The sequence below is a fragment of the Coccinella septempunctata genome, chromosome 4 (assembly GCF_907165205.1).
Source record: "Coccinella septempunctata chromosome 4, icCocSept1.1, whole genome shotgun sequence".
NCBI lineage: Eukaryota > Metazoa > Arthropoda > Insecta > Coleoptera > Coccinellidae > Coccinella > Coccinella septempunctata.
Genome location: NC_058192.1, coordinates 29,458,735 through 29,481,139, shown reverse-complemented (window position 1 = coordinate 29,481,139; position 22,405 = coordinate 29,458,735). Strand labels below are relative to the sequence as shown.

Below are 22,405 nucleotides of genomic sequence, written 5' to 3'. Positions count from 1 at the left end.
TTTATCTGCCTTTGTTATAATGAGTTCATTATCTATTACCTTCTTTTTTAAAGATTTCACCTTCCCAATCATGACATCTCGACCCCTTCTCGTGGTGGAACACTCACCAACCCGAAACTTGTTGAGTTTGCTAGTGATCTGGGCTCTTAAAGCGTTCGATTCTTCGACTGTCGTACTCTGAATGACCCTCTCGCAGTCAACCATCAGCTGTTCAATGCAAAAATCAGTTCTATGGTGGTAGAAATTGAACTTCAAGCCAAGGTTCAGCACCTGAACGTCACCCTCGGAAAGTGACACACTGCTCAAGTTAAGAAATCTAGGGTGGAACTGATGGGGTGGATCGTGTTGCCTGGATCTTCTATCTTCTGTCCTGGTAGACTGAGTGTAAATTAAATTGTCAATCTTCAAATTTAAGGACCCAATTGCCCGGTCAGACCTATTGTATCCTTCACAGGTTCCCCGGCCTCCAAGTTGTCTCACATGTTTTCTACCTTTCTCCCATCATGTTTGAAGTTTGAAAGCACGTTTTCGATTAAAAATTCGTTAGAGCTTTCTTCTAGGTTGGTGAACTTTACTATTCCTTCGGATTGCATGCTCGTTTCTTTTGATGTCGTTAACCTTTTCCCTAGTATTCCTCCAGATGAATGTTTGGAGATAGTACGACAATTACTCTTTGAAAAATCTGGCCTTCACACTCATGTAATTTTAGATTTGTGTACTTTATTAGACCTTGTCCTTAAACAGAATTTCTTTCAGTTCGAGAATAAATATTACTGTCAAGTTGATGGGTTGTCTATGGGTTCCAGCATATCACCGTTTTTATCCGAAGCATTCATGTCAAAATTTGAACAAAACTTGTCTAGAACAAGTTTATTCCTTAAGCACATCTTGAAGTGGTACCGTTATGTCGATGATGTTTTTGCCATTTTTAGGGGCACCCATGGTCAACTGATGAGTTTCCTCGACTTGTTGAATAGTCTTCACCCCTCCATCAAATTTACGTGCGAGCTGGAGGTGAATGACCGTTTGCCTTTTTTAGATCTGATTATTGAGAGGGATAATTGCAGTTTGAATTTTGACATTTTCCGGAAGCCAACAACTACTGATTCCGTAATACCTTTCACATCCAACCACCCGTACAGTCAAAAATTCTCTTCATTTCATTCCATGTTCCATAGATTGTTCAACATCCCTCTTAGTCCCTCCAATTTTCAAAAGGAATTGTCAATTATAAGACAGATTGCAGAAGGAAATGGTTACCCTGAGCGCGCAATTGAGAGAATATACCGAAGACACATGAACAGGCAGCTGAATAAGTCTCTCACAGATGGAATTCAACAGAAGACCTATAGAAGCTTGAGGTTTTTTGGACAGATATCAGTAAGCATCGCAAAACTGTTTAGTGCTCACACAGAGAATACTCTGATTACCTTCAAGACGGTTAATACCCTGGCTAAACATCTAATCAACACTAAAGATAAAATACCCATCACACAAAGGTCTGGAGTTTACCAACTTTTTTGCTCCCAACCCCAATGCAATGTCACTTACGTAGGTCAAAGTGGGAGGAGAATAGAAACAAGGGTTGGTGAACATCTGAAACATATAGAGAAAAACAGAGATAAAGATATCGTCAACACCCCATCACAGTTCGCCAACCACATCTTAGAGTCAGGCCACACTTTCGATCCAAGAACTGGTGTCAAAGTTTTGCATGTTTGTGAGAAGGGTCTTCAATTGGATCTTCTGGAGATCTTGGAAATCAACAGAGCGTTGAGGTCTCAAGAATATAACTGCGTCAATGAGCAGATTAACTTTGACTGTTCAACTTTTTTCAATTCTATACGAGGTGCCTGATTTTTGCTGAGTTTTATTATTTTATTGTTTTTGTTTATTCGTGGACTGTTCATTTTTGTAATTTTAGACAATATCGAAGAACGGGACGACATCTAGGTTTTCTTTCTTTAATGCGTGTGTTTTCGCATGTTCCCCCTTTTGTTGAACATGTGATTGTGGATATGTTTAATTTGATTTTAATTGTTAAACATAGATGTCGTTATTAGTGTGTTTTCTTGATGATTTTGTTTATTTTTATTCCATTTTGCTCATATTACATCGTTGGCGTCTTAACAACTGCATCGGAAGGTTATAATTTGTTCAATTTAAGATCTTTTCATTTGTTTGACAAATTGTTTGATTTTAGAGCACCTGATGATGGCAAGTTACCTTGCCGAAATGCATAGTGCATAATTTAAATATATAGTGGAGTAGACCATTTGTTTGTTTGTAACCATTATTAAAAACTCCACCGATGGACTATTACCAGATTTTAAGAAATGCCAGTCGAGCATACTTAGTCCGCCAGTTTCGTAAGTTTTCCGTCAGAAGACGAATATTGCACCAGAATATTTGGTTCAACCACCGATGCTTGGACATGAATCTGACACCAAAGTACGTCACCTTGAATTGTAAATCTAGCTCACGCAGCGCCCGTAGAGCTGTCTCATTGGCGACAAAGTTATGGATTCAACATGAAATAAGAAGACACTACTCAACCTTGGCTTCCTTAGAACAAAAGCTGAAGTTTCTCTACTTTGAGTTGGCGAAGAGACTGCATAATGCTGAATTTTCATGTTTATTTAAGCACATTGATGAGCACGTTTCGAGAAAGGGTAGAGTTCACAAGAGGTCCTTAAATTTGAAGATTGACAATTTAATTTACACTCAGTCTACCAGGACAGAAGATAGAAGATCCAGGCAACACGATCCACCCCATCAGTTCCACCCTAGATTTCTTAACTTGAGCAGTGTGTCACTTTCCGAGGGTGACGTTCAGGTGCTGAACCTTGGCTTGAAGTTCAATTTCTACCACCATAGAACTGATTTTTGCATTGAACAGCTGATGGTTGACTGCGAGAGGGTCATTCAGAGTACGACAGTCGAAGAATCGAACGCTTTAAGAGCCCAGATCACTAGCAAACTCAACAAGTTTCGGGTTGGTGAGTGTTCCACCACGAGAAGGGGTCGAGATGTCATGATTGGGAAGGTGAAATCTTTAAAAAAGAAGGTAATAGATAATGAACTCATTATAACAAAGGCAGATAAAGGTAATTGCATTATTCTGATGTCGAGGGTGGATTATAAAGAGAAAGTCTACCATCTACTTAATGAAAACAAATTTCACGAATTACCGTATAACCCGACCAACAAATTCATAGCCAAGATGAAGTTGACTTTAAAAACCTGTCAAGAAGCTTCACACTTGTTAAACCCCAGTAGACAAAATATCCTCCCGATGAACCCCACAACCCCACTCCTTTATTGCTTACCTAAAATCCATAAACCCAATTGCCCGGTCAGACCTATTGTATCCTTCACAGGTTCCCCGGCCTCCAAGTTGTCTCACATGTTTTCTACCTTTCTCCCATCATGTTTGAAGTTTGAAAGCACGTTTTCGATTAAAAATTCGTTAGAGCTTTCTTCTAGGTTGGTGAACTTTACTATTCCTTCGGATTGCATGCTCGTTTCTTTTGATGTCGTTAACCTTTTCCCTAGTATTCCTCCAGATGAATGTTTGGAGATAGTACGACAATTACTCTTTGAAAAATCTGGCCTTCACACTCATGTAATTTTAGATTTGTGTACTTTATTAGACCTTGTCCTTAAACAGAATTTCTTTCAGTTCGAGAATAAATATTACTGTCAAGTTGATGGGTTGTCTATGGGTTCCAGCATATCACCGTTTTTATCCGAAGCATTCATGTCAAAATTTGAACAAAACTTGTCTAGAACAAGTTTATTCCTTAAGCACATCTTGAAGTGGTACCGTTATGTCGATGATGTTTTTGCCATTTTTAGGGGCACCCATGGTCAACTGATGAGTTTCCTCGACTTGTTGAATAGTCTTCACCCCTCCATCAAATTTACGTGCGAGCTGGAGGTGAATGACCGTTTGCCTTTTTTAGATCTGATTATTGAGAGGGATAATTGCAGTTTGAATTTTGATATTTTCCGGAAGCCAACAACTACTGATTCCGTAATACCTTTCACATCCAACCACCCGTACAGTCAAAAATTCTCTTCATTTCATTCCATGTTCCATAGATTGTTCAACATCCCTCTTAGTCCCTCCAATTTTCAAAAGGAATTGTCAATTATAAGACAGATTGCAGAAGGAAATGGTTACCCTGAGCGCGCAATTGAGAGAATATACCGAAGACACATGAACAGGCAGCTGAATAAGTCTCTCACAGATGGAATTCAACAGAAGACCTATAGAAGCTTGAGGTTTTTTGGACAGATATCAGTAAGCATCGCAAAACTGTTTAGTGCTCACACAGAAAATACTCTGATTACCTTCAAGACGGTTAATACCCTGGCTAAACATCTAATCAACACTAAAGATAAAATACCCATCACACAAAGGTCTGGAGTTTACCAACTTTTTTGCTCCCAACCCCAATGCAATGTCACTTACGTAGGTCAAAGTGGGAGGAGAATAGAAACAAGGGTTGGTGAACATCTGAAACATATAGAGAAAAACAGAGATAAAGATATCGTCAACACCCCATCACAGTTCGCCAACCACATCTTAGAGTCAGGCCACACTTTCGATCCAAGAACTGGTGTCAAAGTTTTGCATGTTTGTGAGAAGAGTCTTCAATTGGATCTTCTGGAGATCTTGGAAATCAACAGAGCGTTGAGGTCTCAAGAATATAACTGCGTCAATGAGCAGATTAACTTTGACTGTTCAACTTTTTTCAATTCTATACGAGGTGCCTGATTTTTGCTGAGTTTTATTATTTTATTGTTTTTGTTTGTTCGTGGACTGTTCATTTTTGTAATTTTAGACAATATCGAAGAACGGGACGACATCTAGGTTTTCTTTCTTTAATGCGTGTGTTTTCGCATGTTCCCCCTTTTGTTGAACATGTGATTGTGGATATGTTTAATTTGATTTTAATTGTTAAACATAGATGTCGTTATTAGTGTGTTTTCTTGATGATTTTGTTTATTTTTATTCCATTTTGCTCATATTACATCGTTGGCGTCTTAACAACTGCATCGGAAGGTTATAATTTGTTCAATTTAAGATCTTTTCATTTGTTTGACAAATTGTTTGATTTTAGAGCACCTGATGATGGCAAGTTACCTTGCCGAAATGCATAGTGCATAATTTAAATATATAGTGGAGTAGACCATTTGTTTGTTTGTAACCATTATTAAAAACTCCACCGATGGACTATTACCAGATATGCTTTATTGTTTGATATTAAAAAAAAATTATTGCTGATATTCAAAAGAATATGCGTATATTATCTATAAATATTGAATTGTTTTTTTGATTAGGAATTATGGTAGTTAATGAGAAATTTTTTTTGTGTAATGAATAAGTTTTGTAATTGTAGAATGAAGTGAATTTAAAAGCTGATTTCAATTATAAAATGAATCCGTGTTTGAAGAACAATGCAATAAATTTTTCAATTATGAACTGATTTTTTTTCGATTCTTCGGATCAGAGAAAAATCCAGATAAAGATTCGTATTATTCGTTAGAGCAATTTCTCAATGATCAATTTATTCGAATCCTTCTCGGAGTTTCACTCAAAAATTTTCAAATATAGTCTGCATTGATCATTGCAAGAAAATTAAAAATGAGCTTTACAGATTCCATTTTTATTTGGTTTCGTCGAAAATTAGTACATGTACCGTGAAAACAGATTACGCTGAAGTTTGTTTTTCGATACAGTGACTCTAACGAGACAGCGGCAACAATTGTGGTATCGTTTTTCATCGTTTTAGCAAGAATATGGTGGATTTGGTCACGTGACGTGACGTGAGCCAATCCGCATTCCGAATCAGAGATCATAGCATTGAAATCTGTGCTTCTAAGCCGCCATATTCTTGCTAAATTTCCAATTGTCGCCACTGTGTTTGATAGAGTCACTGTATTTTTCGAGTGGTCCATCTATTATCTGTTCATTTAATCTATGATTATTTGTTGCAACGGCGTTATGACATTAACGACATTTCATGAGTGCCAATCTTACACCGTTCTAGTTACAAAAACTTGAGAAAATTATTTCATGGCCGACCAACTGCTAAAATAAATGTGAATACAGTATAGGTATAGTCCATTCAAGAATGATTGACATCTCGGGTGGCTGTGGAAAATCGAATTAAAGTTGGTAATAGCCCATAAGTTCACACAAGGAGATATAGATATATCTCCTTGAGTTCACATTTTGTGTTGCGGAATTCAGGTTAGGTTGGTATTGTGAATAAACATTGATCTATAGATTTATTATATGTGAATCTATGCACTTACCGACGGTTATTTGAATTTTGTACAGCTGTTTATGTTCTTAATTTAATCGTACGAATTGAAAACATAGTTGTGTCAATTTTGAATGCTTATAAATATGCTGCAAATTTGAATATTTCTTATTTTCATATACTTCTTTAGGTTATTTCTTCTTCTTCTTCTTTCTCAAGCAATCTCCGTCTCAAATGACGGCCCTCTACTTGAGGGGAAGTTGAATATGGGCTCAGCCTCAGGACTATGCGCCCAGTTTCTGTGTGATCTTCTGTCGTTTAAAGATTTTTTTTTTAGGTTATATTAATATATTCCCATAATGTGACTGAAAGTAAAGAAATTTTTAGTAATCTTTTGTGACCAAATATTAATATTTGGTCCAGGCGCAGCTTAAGCTGCGCCTGGACTTTCAAGACCTACTGGGATGTCAATCATTCTTGAATGGACTATATATAGTTATCGCTCATTGACAGTTCGAAAATGAGAAATTTCACGTTTTAAAGTTGACACTAGCAAATTTACTTTTTGATTTTTTCGGTAAAAAAAAATTATAAATGCTCAATAATTGTATAAAAGTTCTCTCAAGCACGCTTCTTTAAGGAAACAGGAAACAACAACAAGTTTACCCACCATGAATTAATCAATGAAATATGAATAATATTCATAAAGATGTTCCATATAAATGTTCTATTCGAAAAAGGCGACAGCACAATCATAACATCTTCTATCCTTATACAGTGCAACCTTAATATAACGAACCTCCATATAACGATTTCCTCGATTTAACGAATTTTTTCCTAATCCCCTTGAATTGTCCATAAGAGGCAATGTAAATTAAACCTTTACATTACGAAAATTTTTTACGAACAACCTCTTTATAACGAATTTTCAACTATCAGAGAAAAGTGTAAATACCTCTAATTAATGAATTTTGTCAACTCAAAACCTCTGTACTCGTATAACGTTCCCACCAATAAGTTACCCTCATTCCCATAGTATGTGATTCAGTTGCGGCAGTCTTCAACACGTTTCTTTTCGTAAAACAGTCAAAGTTGTTTGTTGGCAAGTAAGGTATGAAAGGTACTGCTCGTCTAGTTGTAATGGCTGAGAAACGTAAAAGATGTTTTTTTTTTATCAGTCGTAGAAAAGCGAAACATTATTAATTATGTATAATTAGACATAGCTAATAAGTTCGGGATTAACCCAAGCATATTGACTGCAATTTCAAGTAGAAAATATGTACATAGATTTGATAAAAATGTGTTCTCATTTATAAGTAGAAGTTGTTCGCTAAAACAAGTCGAGTACGTAATGTTGAGGTGAATAAAACTACAGTGGAACCTCGATATAACAAATTTTAGACCAATCTCACCTCAATATAACAAACCTTAGTTTAACGAATTGCTTGATGTTACGAATTTTCACTTGTTCCCTTCCGATTTGTTATATCGAGGTTCCACTGTATTCTTTACTGCTTCACAGCACCACCTGGCCTATTTCTAGTTTTTTGCGTCATTTTCCGTCAGACACAGCTGCTTTGACAAAATTATTTTATATCATTGAATATTAATGTTTCGAAAACGGATATTTCAAATATAACATATCAATTTATGAATATTTTTTTCAGACAGAAACAAAGTTGCCCATGCCACTTCTATTCAATAAAACAACAAGAGCCCCGCCAGATCAAACAAAACTCATTGGCGTGAATGGAACGGGACAAAGAAAGAATTATCCGTCAACAACAGATAAACCTGTGCTACTCACTCCATATCCACCGTCACATGATGTAGCCAGTAATAAAAGTGGAAAACAAAATTTCGACGATGTTATTAGTAATATTTCCATATCCAAATTTACCGAGAAGGAACTGAACAATACTCTTGCACGACATAACATCACAAATGAAACCATAACCGTAAGTGTATTCTTTTTTTCTCCATTCCATTACCATAAGGGGAATTTGAGGATGAGCAACTCTATCTCGTTGAAAAACCGTGTTAAGGTTGGGTACAAAAATGTGGATACGAATTTTATTCGTCAATTTCATACAGGGGGATTGAAAACGAAAGGGCAATCCAGATATTCGAGATACACGTATTAATTGTGTGAGCTTTCCTCTAGAAAAATCTAGGCTTATAAAATTCCGCTTCTGTTATTCGCCTTTAAAATTCCGCTTAACAATTGTGCGATTTGCACGAGCACAGTTCACGAAATTTGAATATAGTGAAAAAGAAAAACAAACCAGAATCATATTTTACCGTCAGCTGGGAATGAGAAGTAGCTGTTCCCTTTCGACTACCATCCCAATTGCCAGCTATTTTCGAAGCATCGTCGAGGCCCACCGACAGGCTCAACCAGGTTAGTTATCAAACTTCGATTTCTTGATCTGCGTTTCAATAATCCGAAAATTCTACTTAACCCATATGGTCCCACACATTTTTTTCTCTTTATTTCGATAAATTTCACTATATACTGATGGAATGAGATGAGTGAGACACAACAGACTCATTTTCGAAGCGATTTCGGAAAAAAATATGCACTCAAACGAGTACACTGGGCACTCGTGAGGTCTCAGACAATACAAATGATATTATGTGAAATTTCATTTTATTACACATGTATGGTATACATATTATATAATATGGTTTATTAGTTAAACATTGTGATACTTTATGAAACAGTCGCGCTCAATACAAAGGATAACATTGCATTGATCGAAGATGGCATTGCCGACATCGTAATTGTTTTTCGTTTTTTGCTGATATCAAGAGAAGTTTCACTGAACTTGAATGTGATATATAATACAAAAAAGTGGACACAAACTATCACAGACAATTGAAAAAAATGTTGGCTGTACAAAATATGTTTCATGAGTTCGAGGTTCAGCTACCCCTGTTTGAAAACCTTCTAGACTCGCTCATTATACATCAGAGGGACATTATACCTGTAGGTGATCAACTGTACTCAAATGAGTACAATGGGACCATATGGGTTGAATTCATCTATGTTATGTTTACAGAATTGACGGACCAATAGTGTTATTCAACAATGAATATAAATATGACTCTCAATCGAAAATAGCGTATGTCACTCGAAAAATGTAGCTTTCTTCTTCAAAGAGTTGTAGTATCTCCATAGATTACTTCACAAACTTTACTTAAAATAATTTCAATGTAGATATGGCGCTTATTTGCTTCGATCTTATAGAAGAGCACTTGATTACGTTTCGGGATGACTGAGCTTTAGGCCATTTCTTAGAACAATTGAATTAAACATCTATTTCAGTGATATGATTACTGGTTAGTAAGCAAGAAGCTTTGAAAAATCTGGGACGACCAGTTTCATAATCAAATTCGAAGTTCGAACTGCTACTAAAAATGAAATAAAAAGAAGCTTCAAAATTAAAGGGACTATTATAGGATTGAATTTGAGTGGAGGGTATCTAAAAAAACTATGTAATTCATTTGAATTGTCTGATGATGCTTCGATTATTTTAGACCAATATGCTGAATAACCGGTATTTTTGTATCTGTCTTTCAATTACCATATGCGATTCTATAATTAAGTCATAAGTAGTCTGAACAAGTTAATTGGCAAGATCTTTCAAAGAACTTGATAGGCAATTACTCCACATTCATATTCAAATGACATTTTTCTCTCGCAACTGATCTCCTATTGATATGTGGATTTCAAGGATATTTAATGAAAAATATGGTTAATTTGAAAAACTCAACCATATTCCACTTGGAAACGAAAAAGGAAATTTCTTTCATAAATTTCCAGAAAAAAATAAATTAAGATACTTCATCCAAAGATACCAAAAATAATCAAATAAGAATGAACCAGCAGAACGAATCTTCAAAACCTAAATTCTCCATTCTTTATTTGATGATTGTGTATAGTATAATACCCCTTGATCATTTCTTCAATCAGTGACAATTTGCACGTTATGGTAACATTAACTATGTAGTTCCATGTCCGTCTCTGTATTGTATTCAACCGCAGCCGTCTTTGAGGGGAGCCTGGTTCACGATTAAACAACGTGAGGTTGTTGGCTAAAGCTGCATTCACGATCAATTCGCGGGCCGAAGTGGACTTCGGCACGAAATTTACCATTCGCAATAATCTTGGAACCAAATACTCAAATGAATCAAAAATGTAACTGATCAAAACATAAGCATCAGCATCATCTATAGCCGGCACGAAATTCCTTACCGAAGTGATAGTTTGCAACTTGCAAGAAATTTTGTCTTGAATTTCATTGTGAATGGTAACGGAGAACGCCATCTGCTAAGCTTCCGTGCTGAAGTGCACTTCGGCTCGTGAATTGATTGTGAATGTAGCTTTACAATTAGTGTAAAACTGAAATTTTGTGACTTTTCGGTTTTTTCGTTTTGTGATACATTATTGTGAAAAGTGTTAATAGTAGTGTATTTTGTATTGGATTACCTTTTGAATCGTAGTACATAGTTTGAATTTCCGTGAAGAAGCCATTTCCAATCATTTCATCACGACCAAAACAGATTTTGTATGTTTATGTTCATTTTAGATACCGATTATCTTCATCGTACTTTTTGCATAATACAGGCCGGTTCTCTCTTGAGGTTCTTGACTAGGTGATTTGATACCTGCAAAACTCGTGGATTCACAAAGACAGTTTGCTTTGGATGTTCAGCCATTGCAGAAACTAGGAGTATTTTATTTTTCGATGAAAATTTGTGTGCAAAATCGGATGTATTCAAAGTAAAAGTCGGTGAATCTGGTTTGAATGAAATAGAATATATATATTTCACATTGGAGAATAAAATAAAAAAGTTAAATTTACAAAAGTAAGTGCAGTTTCAGCAGGGACTTTTAAATTAATTATAAAACTGGCTGTTAGTGCTAACGCTCTTTAAAATCGGTTTATTACCGAGTGGAAAGTTTTCATTGTGTAACTGGTACGTTCTGCTACCTAAAATTCCATTTCTCATTTTCAGGAAAGTAACTATTACTACAATAGTACTTTGATAACCGATCAACGTGTGGCCAGATTCTATTGGGTGAATTTGACCCAATTTGAAAACTCAACGACACACAAGCTTTTGTCTTCTGCTCATAGAAGGGCAGCTGTGAGTATTCTATTTTTTCATTCTACAATCATTTAACTCATTGGTTTTTTCAGACGGTTACTCTATCCTTTGACTTTCCCTTTTATGGTCACATCATAAGAAATATAACCATAGCTACTGGTGGTTTTCTGTACACCGGGGACTATGTACATGCCTGGTTAGCAGCTACACAATATATTGCCCCTCTAATGGCCAATTTTGACACCAGTCTAACAAATAATAGCTTCGTCCGTTATTTGGATAATGGTATGTAGGTACATGAAATGAAATAGCTACCAAATGTTGATTTTAGTTATAATAAATTCATCACCTATAGCAGGGTCGGCCAACTTGATGAGACTCAGAATCAATAATTTACTGAGGAAACCCGAGATCTACCAGTTATAAAATAGTCAAAATTCCAAATATATATATATATATATATATATTCTTTTGATATAGAGCATTACAATCTTGAACAGCAAACAATAATTATAGCATGTGTATGAGATACAGTTTTAGCAGAGGTTAGCGTAACGGGGTACCATACAAATTGGTGTATGATACAAGAGCTTAGGGAAAAACCTCAGTAAAAAAAACCTTTCTCCCCGTGAGTGTAGTGGATTGTAATTGTTCACGAAATAAGCTGAAATATTCCATATTGAAGGGCATCTCGCACTGCAAAAATTGATTCTTTCTCCAACAAAAAGGAAAATCCAGAAAGTCTTCTCCAAGATACCAGAAACTTTTATCTGAAATAAAGAGAAAACAAAAGCAGAAAAACGTAAAATAATAAAATTAGATTCAATATGTCAGATTGACCTAAAATTGACAACCCAATTCAAAAAAGATTCGGAAACTGCATGTATAGCTCTAAAACCATCCTGAAATTTATAAATTGGACAATGATTAACTAAAAAACACTATAGTTGAATGGACGAATATGTACGTTTATTGAAAAAAAAAATTCGAATACATAGAATACAAATTTAAATAGAATAAAAATTTAATATACAAAAATAAAACCACATGAAAAACATAGAAACTGCCTCATCGACTGGTTGGCCACCCCTTATGTACAGGGTGAGTCTTCAAGATGTACATATATTTTGAGAGCACATTTTTGAGGTCAAGAGGAATACTTTTGGTCTGAAAAATTTTTTCCGATTCGGCCTAGTAGAAAAGATATAGATAAGGAAAAGTTTTCATAATGCGCTAATGTTATCATTGTCACTGAAATTTGTCCAAGCAAGAATTATATCATTTTAACCTGGGAAATATGCTGATTGATCAGAAGAATAAGCGTAACTCACTTCCCATTACATTTGGTGAACGAAGTAGTATATATAATACAATAAATGAGTTACCGCAATTTTGTTGCCGATAAATATTTTTTATTCTTCTCTTGATTTCTATTTCTTCTTCATCAAATAAGGCGAAGTCTTCTCAATTCTGCCTTCTTTTTACATTGATGTTCAGCTGTCATACCAACCTTTTGGTGGCTTATCAATTGGTTGTCTCGTTTCTGTGTTTCAACCCACGTAGCAATTCGAACTGGATCCATCTGTTGTACGTGTTCTATTCAATAGCGGCACCTTGCTCTCATCCATCTGATAATATTCTGTACTTCTAACTCCTGCAGGTTGTCCGCGTTGCGTATTCTGTCTGTTCCAATATTTTCGTTCTCATTTTCCCCTTTGCGCTATTTCTGCTCTCGTTTCAGCACCGTAAGTGAGTAAGGGCCCAAGGCTAGCCGCACATTGAGGACAGCTCAGCAGAGACTAACCTAGTAGAAAATTTTAAAACAGATTCAATTAAATACTGCTTTCTTTTTGACCGTTTGAGCAGCTCCTGGGCAGCTCCGATGCATCTCGAGCGCCGACGCGTTCATTTTTTTTGGGGGTGAGAAGCACCGGAGCAGCTTGCCTTCCCTTCCGCTGTACCCTCTTGTAGCCAAACCAAATGCTGGCGCACGTCGAGGGCTTGTAGCCCGTAAACAAACTTTTTGGTTATGTTTGCATATGCCGTCAAATATTAGAAAACTAGTATTGTTGAAATTTGTGGATTAATACTATAAAAAGTCTGTTATATGCTTTTTGGACCACCTGAGAATTTTTTCGTCAATTAAAGTTTTCAGTTACTTTGTTTATTGAATAAATGAATAAAGAATCAATGTTAGATGAAATTAGAACTGAATGATTTTGAGTGAAGATATTCGTTCTTTCAGGTTTGAAGAGTGAAGTAATGATTTTTCTCATGAATGCATCGAATAAGCGATAAGCTTCAGTTTGGTAGCGCCGAACAGTGAAAATATAGCATTTCATTTCAAATATGTTGATATTTCACGTACTTGAATGAAATTTTGGTAAAATCAGTACTCTCTATACATTTACCCAAGAGGATTATCAACGAAATTTTAGCAGATGAAATTATTGTTAAATAATTTTTTAATTTTTTCAAGCTTCATATGTACAGACATATCCGGTATTTTGTATATTTGTGCTCTCCTTAGCAAAGAGAGGATAAACCAAGTTTTTCAATCAAATATATGGCAATAACTTCCGATAAAATAGTAAAACTTATACCTAATCAACGATTTTAAAGTCGAACTCAAAACAAATAATCCGAAGAACCGCGAATCAGGTCTTGTCACTTGTCATTTTGCTTAACAGCTGATCGTCCAACTTTCTGCGCGGTGTTGGTGTACTAATAACCGTTTTATTTGAGAACAGCTCAGGGGCAAGAAGCCTACTGTAGTACGTAGTAACTACACAGGAAAACTAATCCTGTGCTGTGTCTGAACGGTGCCCGCATATTGAGAGTAGCGTAGCCTAGCGAAGCATAAGGGAGCCATTGGCGCATATTGCACGTATACTCCATTCACTTTTATTTAGGCGCTCGCTTGGCCATGGAAATTTGACACATTCCACTCTGTATAGTACGAAAATGTGGGGTTATGAAGCTTGTCAAAACATTTTTGGGTTTTAAATCTGCGCTATGTTGTCTGTTATAGATAAAAGTCTCAGTAATTATGTATTTTGTCACAATGTAGCGGGTGAATTGAGATGAATGAGAGATGAATTGTGAAGGTTGCGGAAAAATTATGATGGTTAGAGTGTAATCACTATGTCTATGTACTACAACTCCAGCTTCCACCAGCTCCACACATTCTTTAACAGATATTATAGGGAACGATATCAATGTGATTTACTCAAAATGTCACAACTCGAATATGACCTCTATGAACTTCTCGAATTGTTCGATCATAGACATATAGACATGGACTGTGCCTTCCCTTACCTTCTATGCATGAAATACGGTCAAAAAAAGTGACAGAGAGAAACGCACGACGGGTCTTTTTCTAGAATTTTGATTGGTCCACACTCACCCCTATGTGAACAAAAACGAGACAGGTAAATGCCCGACGATCTTTACTCTCTTTCTATAAAAAAGACATTTTCATGCTGACATTGCTCAGTCCATGTCTCTATGTCTATGTGTTCGATTGGCCGCATAAATATCAACATCCGATATGAACATAGAAAATTTATAAGGTGTCAAATTTGACTATCCCCCGGTTTCATAAAGGTCGATCGGGGAATCAACGCTTGATTGACAGATAAACGTCAATTTGTTTTCAATCAATAATTCAGCCATAAGAATTCGGAATTCAATTCTCGAATCATATTATGATCTATATACATCTATTCAATGATTCTAAATTGCTTCTTGTTCAATATATTATATGTAGGAATGAAAAAGTTTCAGTGACTGTCAAACCGTTGATCGGGCAGTAAGAGTTTTATGAAACCCGCTGTAGGTATCGATAGAAAATTTTTGCGATCAAGAATTCACATTCAATTCAAAATGTGGTCGACGGAAAAATCTTGTAATCAACTCGTTTATTAATTGAGCGATTAATGATCTCGAACATTAAAATATCTCAATCATTAATCGCTTTCATTAATATCCTAGTTGATTAAATAACTATTATACAAACTGATTGAAGGTATACCAAATCTAGTTATTTGCATGGAGAATACAAGAGATCAGTTTTTATTTAATTTTTTTTTTCTATGAAAGAAAATTGAATTATTGACACGTAGCTTGAGGAGAGTTAATGTTCTTTGGCTAAAGGTTGAATACGTTGCATCAACTGTAGATTTCAAAAAAAACAACCCGGAGATAAAATGCATATGATGCAGTGGTTGGGAATGGGCAGCTCTCGAAAGAATTAACGGATAATTACAAGAATGTTAAATATTTCAACAAAAACCATATTGCATCAATGGAAGTCAAAATAATTAACAATCAACAGTACAACTAACTCATATACGCGGCTGTTTATTTTTTAAGTACTTTGATATATTATAATAATTATACAGGATGTTCCAAATTAGACATGAACTTTGGAGGAGGTGTTAGTATCACTCACTGATAACCAAAAATCAACATTTTCCGCGATATTTGAAGTCTTGTGTTTTTCACAAAATTTCTCACCTTACTTTAGTTTTCGTCAATTTGTTTTACGTTGACCAAATTTGATTATAATTTTGGAATATTTTCTTCAGAAAAAGATATGATACGTATGAAAAAAGCAAAAGTATCCTATATTTGATGTTGAAAACGAGTTAGTTCTATTTAAAATTCAGTATATGAGGAAAAGAAAAATCAATTTCTATTATCAATTTGCCTGCAACTTTCAAATTCCAAAATTTATGTATGAAATAGTTATTTTCCTATCAAGTGCGGAAAGTGATACTTGCCCGCACGAAACTGCCGTTGCCCGAACGATGCGAAGAAGAGTTCGGGTAAGCAGTTGAGTGCGGGCCAGACACTTTCCGCAATAATTAGGAACAATATTTTTTCTACAAGCGCTTGAAATATATGAATGTTTCCATTTCACGAAACATATCATATCTCATTTGATTAATTCATATAATAATGACAGACGTAATTCTGCATGTCGTTACTATGGGTTTCTCATTGTTGACGTTCTGTGCATAGAAACATGAAAGAATTTAATTTACTCTATAATATTAGCGTGCGGGAAAAACCCCTGCTAATCCATTCCCGCATGCAAATGCGTGCGGGAAAGAAATAGCAGGGGAAAGTGACTCTTTGCAACTTGGAATGCGTGCGGGAAAAAGGTTGAACGCGCACGTTTGTAGAAAAAAATTATTTCAAAAACTCACCTGATTCCTCCTTTATTTCCTGAATATGTTTTCGTTAGAATTAAAGCACTAGTTTCGTTTCAGCAGATTCTGATTTGAAATGGGGGATAGAAGCAAAGAAAGAAAAGTTATGAATCAAATATTTTTTTATTGCAATTAAACTCAAAATTTCATTAGAAACTGTATTCATAAATTTGTTCGAAATGACCTCCACCATTCCTTATACAAGCACATTCCCTCTTTCTAATTTCTTCAGATGTTACTTCCGCCTGAAATTTACTCTCAATCTTCTCGCTCCTTCGTCCTTTCTTTCCTCAAGTTGTTCATCTAATATAGGGTAGTTTTGCTTTTTTCATACGTATCATATCTTTTTATGAAGAAAATAATCCAAAATTATTACCAAACTTGGTCAACGTAGAACAAATCGACGAAAAATGAAGTAAGGTGAGAAATTTTTTGAAAAACACAAGAACTCAAATATCTCGGAAACTGTTGATTTTTTGGCTATCAATATATGAGGGGTTCAGAGCTGAAGTGAACCAAGTCCATACAGCCTAGTTTTGAGATGAATAGCTTAGAAGTTGTTTATCACCAATTTATTCAAAAGGGACTTCTTTAGATTTTGAAAGGTTAGAAGGTAAGCTGGCAAGCATATGCTTACATAAGAATAATAATATATAAAGAAGTCACTTTTGAATTGATTGGTGATAAACAACATATAAGCCATTCATCTCAAAACTAGGCTGCATGGACTTGGTTCACTTCAGCTCTGCACCCTTCAAATATGGCTCAAACGACAGCAAATGAGTGATACTAACACCTCCTCCAAGGTTCACGTCTAATTTGGAAACAACCTGTATACAGGGTTGGGATAAAGTTTGGCACCAAATAAACATCTTTAAAACAAAACGGGCGATATTTTTGAAATTTGGTAGCTGAGTGTAATGGACCACAATGCATCTGATGAGCATATTTTCATTAATGAGATACTTCCGGTTTAACCGGAAATGACAAAACTTTTTTTTATTTAAATGGAACACCCTGTATATTTCTGCAGATTCTGAAAGTACACCTTGTTTCGGATCTGTCCATATAGGGTTCCATGTAAAAATTATCTGTAAAAAGAAGAAATTCAGTCTCTTTGTACATTTGAGAAAAAATCCATTCAAATAAATAAATCGTTGTTATTTATATCAATAGTGAGAAATAAAACGAAATACTTTGTATTAGATAACTCTTTCTGCTTTTCATGACGTATTTTTTATGAAAATCTATAAAAAGAAGAAATACAGGGCTTTTACTAGTAGAAAAAATTTATTGAAAATAATTTAAAATCAAATTAAACATTTAAAAAATCATTTTAAATGTTCGAAGTGCTTGCCATTCACCTCCTGACAATACATTTCAAAATTACCGTCCGTCCCGTTTTAAATATATTAATTTGGTGCCAAACTTCATCCCAACCCTGTATTTATTGATCATTTATGACATTTACAATGTATAGGACAAGTCAAATTAAAAATTATTTTACGATGACATTAATCGAAAATCCTGTAGTAACTTTTCGCATTCGTTCACTCTTAAATAAAATTCTCAAATGCCACCATTTTTTTGGGTCTCCGAATGGAAAGAAATTCTTCGTCATTTTCATTCACAATCTTTCTGATTGTTGAAACATTCAGGTGAAATATAAGTCGTTTAGATTCAGATGAAACATTACATAAGTTAACTTACATTGAATATGTTCGTTACCGCCTGATGTATTGTAGATATTTGAATACCACGGTTAACTACTATTTGAATGGGCGTATCTGAATTCTAAATAGCACTTCCTGAAACCCCGTCTTTTCAATTTTTCAATCACTTTCGGCATTTTTGTAATATTGATTGATATTAGTTGTGGCAACGGCGTTATGACATCAACGACATTTCATGAGTGCCAACATTACTCCGTTCTAGTTACAAAAACTTGAGAAAATTACTTCATGGCCAACTGAGTGCTGAAATAAAAGTGATTGGAGTATAGATAGTTGTTTCTGTGTCTTTTGGTTTGTTTCTCATAAAAATATGGATCCAGCCGTTCAGTTAAACCTACTTTTGGATTCGGAAATAAAAAAAAATTTTTTGTATAGTTTGTCCAAAAGGCATAAAAAATCAATATGGAAAAAAGATTATTTAAGGAAAAAAAGTCGCTCATGGGAAATTAAATTTATTGATAGAACTAAGTGATGTCAATTGAGAATGTATTTTCGAGTAACTAAACAGCAGTTTGAAGAACTACCTGAAATTATTAAAACTAAATTACAAGGAATAGGCTGTAACGCGCAACCGCCTATCGAAACTGAAATAAAACTCGGAGTATGTTTAAGGTATACTTCATTCAAATTTATTTTAGCAGTCGGTTGGCCATGAAATAACTTTCTCAAGTTTTTGTAACTAGAACGAAGTTAGGTTGGCACTCATGATATGTCGTTAATGTCATAACGCCGTTGCCACAACTAATATCAATTTTATTACGAAAATGCCGGAAGTGATTTGAAAAAAGAGACAGGGTTTCAGGAAGTGCTATTTAGAATTCAGGTCCGCTCATTCAAATAGTTATACCTTGATATTCTAAAATCCACAATACGTCAGACGGTAGCGAACATATTCAATGTAAGAGAATTTATATAATGTTTCATCTGAATCTAAACGACTTATATTTCAGCTGGATATTTCCACAATCAGAAAGATTGTGAATGAAGAGGATGACAAAGAGTTTCCTTCTATTGGGAGACCCAAAAAAGTGGTGGCATTTGAGAATTTTATGTTTGAGTGAATTAATGCGAAAAGTTTACTACAGGATCTTCGATAAATGTCATCGGAGAATAAGTTCCCTAAAATAGATTTTTCCATTTTTCATTTGACTTGTCCTATACAATGTAAATGTCTTAAGGTACTAATAAATACCTAATTATTATTATTACATCAATGTATTAAGATGAATAGCCTCAAATACGCGGAAGTTGGCCTGTTACTTGTTTATTCATGTGAAATTCTTGTTCAAAGGTGAAGTTCATCTTAACTTGAAACTTCCTTCAATTCCTTCTACTTATATTGATGCAAGATGATTTTTATTGAAGAATTTAACATTCTTGCAATTATCTGTTAATTCCTTCGGGAGATACCCATTCCCAACCACTGCATCATATGCATTTCATCTTCGGGTTAATATTTTTGAAATCCACAAATGATGTAAGCCAAAGAAGATAACGAACATTAACTCTCCTCAAGCTAGTGCATATTCTGATATTATACTGATCTCTTGTATTTTCCATGAAAACAACTGGATTTGGTATGCCTTCAATCAGTTTGTATAAACTTCAATTATGTTCGTCACATATTTTCCGAAGAAATTCGACATTGTGATAAAATACGTAATGACAGAAACTTTTACGTAGAACGGGCAACATAGCGTTGATTTAAAACTCAAAAATGTTTTGACAAGCGTCATAACCCCACATTTTCGTACTATACAGAGTGAAATGTGTCAAATTTCCATGGCCAACCGACTGCTAAAATAAAAGTGAATGAAGTATATGGGTTATAAACTACTTTGGAAATTTGGATATGTTCAAAATGGATAAATTTTGTAAAACAGTTTTCATACGTTAAACCTTCTGCAAGTTTTATTTCAGTTTCGAAAGGCTGTTGTGAGTTACAACCTATTCCTTTGATTTTAGTTTCAATCATTTCGTGTAGTCCTTCAAACTATTGTTTAGTTATCGATTGAAATTTATTCTGGGAGGATTCTGCATTTCTAAATAAACTTTTTAGGGTTTTCACTCCCAATCTCTGAAATAAAATCAATTAAAAATGAAATAAACAATTTGCTCCTGCGTAAATTTTTGCACTAATGTGTCAGGAGCAAATCAACTAGAAAAAATAAGAAGAATCGGTTCGAAATTCAACATAAGAACTGTTTTTAAAACGCAAAATGATTTAAGAGCTATATTAACAAAAACTAAACCTTTGAACAAAAAACAAAAATCAAAAAATTGTATTTACAACATACCCTGTATTTGTGGTAAAACTTATATGTACAGGTGAAACGTCCAGATCTCTAGAAATAAGAAAACGGGAACATAAAAATATTATTAAGAATAGAGAAATTAATCGATCACGAATCAGACCATTATAAAAGAAAGATTAGAACAAATTTGGCAAATTGTTCGGTAGGAATAGATCATATTTGGATCTATTTACTGAAGAAGGAACTATCATCCGGTAATTTCAAAATTAAATCAATCAATGTTTCTATACAGTCTCTGTTTCTATGTATTGACAATTAATGTCAAACAAAAGATAAAATTCAGATGATTTTCGAAAATTTTTTTCGTCTGATGTAGGAGTTTGATATAGACTCCAAAACGTTACGACATAAAATTATAATTTCAACGTTCTTTATTTTCAGTTCATTGTCAGGCAACAATTTTTTCTAGTCGATTTGCTCCTGACATTTTCACCCTAAAAAGTTTATTAAGAAATGTAGAATCCTGCCAGAATAAATTTCAATCGATATCTTGCTCCTGACACATTAGTGCAAGAATTTACGCAGGAGCAAATTGTTTATTTCATTTTTAATTGCTTTTGTTTCAGAGATTGGGAGTGAAAACCCTAAAAAGCTTATTAAGAAATATTGTTCAGTTACTCGAGAATACATTTTTATTTGATCATCATTTAGTTTTTTCAATAAATTAAATTCCCCAGGAGTGCTTCCTATCTTTAAATAGTCAAATGCGAATTTTGAAACCAAAATTTCAGGGTCGTTCGTCCATCTCAGGTCCATATGATTGTCCACCTCTTTTTTTATTTGTCCTGGCACTGTTTGAGATTCGGAAAAAGCAGTTATTGGATGCATTTTCTGAGCAGCACCTCCAAGATCGTTTGTCCAACGTTTTTTCTGCACAGCACCTCCGAATTTATTCATTTATCTTTCTACATCCAACAGGCAACTGCCCAATTACAGGTGTATACAAGTAAGAGATACATACAGGTAAACCTATAAATATAAGTATAATATTACCTCAAGCTATCCTCAGGCGCGGTTATGTAATATGAACCAAAAAGCACAAAAAAAAACAAACAAAAATAAGTTTCTAACTAATGAATACAATTGTCTCCTAAATTGACTCAAACTAAGAAAGAATATATCGACTGGGGGTAAACCATTCAAGCTTCTGCAGATAGATGCTACCGGACTATGAAAATGGTGTTGAATATTAGAACAGCAATCCTAAAAGTTCGTAAAATTCGTTCTGGATAGAATGCGCGGCGTATTAAAATTCAACAGAGATAGCAGATACATCGAATCGACTTGACCATTAACTGATTTGAAAGCAAAGATTGCACCTGAAATTTCTCTCCTCTTTCTCAAACTTGTGATGTTGAAATCAACCAGAAGAGAGTTTTAGTCGTAATGCCGAATAGGGGTAACGCCATGTTTTTTGGTGGATTCCAATGCTACAATATATTTTTCGTGATAGGGATTCCACACCAACGCACAGTACTCAAGTTTGGTAGGTATCAAACTGAAATACACCGACTGAATAGCCAACAAATTCGAAAATTCTTTGCAATTGCGTAGAACGAAACCCACAGATCTATTAAAGCGGCTACACACTGCCCAACTCGGTCGGGACGACCAGATTGGGCGTTGCGTACACACGGTACGACCGGCGTCCAACTTGGTCAGTCGAATTTCACGATCGCTGGAGTATACATCTCTCGGATCAATGGTGACGGCCATTTTTGCAGCAGCGAATACCCCTCTAGTCGACATCT

General features: G+C 35.0%; 3 protein-coding genes across 6 annotated transcripts in view; all 3 read left to right on the top strand.

Annotated features, from left to right (window-relative positions):
* The window catches only part of LOC123312367 (plexin domain-containing protein 2), a 105,046-nt gene that overhangs the window by 22,451 nt on the left and 60,190 nt on the right, over positions 1–22,405 (top strand). For all 3 annotated transcript variants that reach the window (XM_044896755.1, XM_044896754.1, XR_006537614.1), the window contains 3 exons: positions 7,943–8,233; positions 11,298–11,429; positions 11,483–11,675. In XM_044896755.1, the coding sequence (XP_044752690.1) occupies positions 7,943–8,233; positions 11,298–11,429; positions 11,483–11,675 (616 nt within the window). The remainder of the gene's footprint in view (positions 1–7,942; positions 8,234–11,297; positions 11,430–11,482; positions 11,676–22,405) is intronic.
* Positions 1,092–2,702, top strand: LOC123312370. The gene is made up of 2 exons (XM_044896760.1): positions 1,092–1,849; positions 2,204–2,702. The coding sequence occupies exons 1-2, from the start codon at positions 1,168–1,170 to the stop codon at positions 2,248–2,250; spliced, it is 729 nt and encodes a 242-aa protein (XP_044752695.1). The 5' UTR covers positions 1,092–1,167; the 3' UTR covers positions 2,251–2,702.
* On the top strand, positions 3,152–5,245 carry LOC123312368. 2 transcript variants are annotated; one of them, XM_044896758.1, is made up of 3 exons: positions 3,152–3,770; positions 3,853–4,775; positions 5,130–5,245. In XM_044896758.1, exons 2-3 carry the CDS (start codon positions 3,878–3,880, stop codon positions 5,174–5,176), a joined length of 945 nt encoding a protein of 314 aa, XP_044752693.1. In that variant the 5' UTR covers positions 3,152–3,770; positions 3,853–3,877; the 3' UTR covers positions 5,177–5,245. The 2 variants fall into 2 exon arrangements, with proteins under 2 accessions (XP_044752693.1, XP_044752692.1); XM_044896757.1 differs by having other exon boundaries at positions 3,152–4,775.

Excerpts from the sequence above, each read along its gene's own strand:
- LOC123312368 (XM_044896757.1), top strand. The coding sequence starts at position 3,224 with ATGAAGTTGACTTTAAAAACCTGTCAAGAAGCTTCACACTTGTTAAAC. Across the intron at positions 4,776-5,129 it reads TTTTTTCAATTCTATACGAG|AGCACCTGATGATGGCAAGT; the intron begins GTGCCTGATTTT and ends GTTTGATTTTAG.
- LOC123312370 (XM_044896760.1), top strand. The coding sequence starts at position 1,168 with ATGTTCCATAGATTGTTCAACATCCCTCTTAGTCCCTCCAATTTTCAA. Across the intron at positions 1,850-2,203 it reads TTTTTTCAATTCTATACGAG|AGCACCTGATGATGGCAAGT; the intron begins GTGCCTGATTTT and ends GTTTGATTTTAG.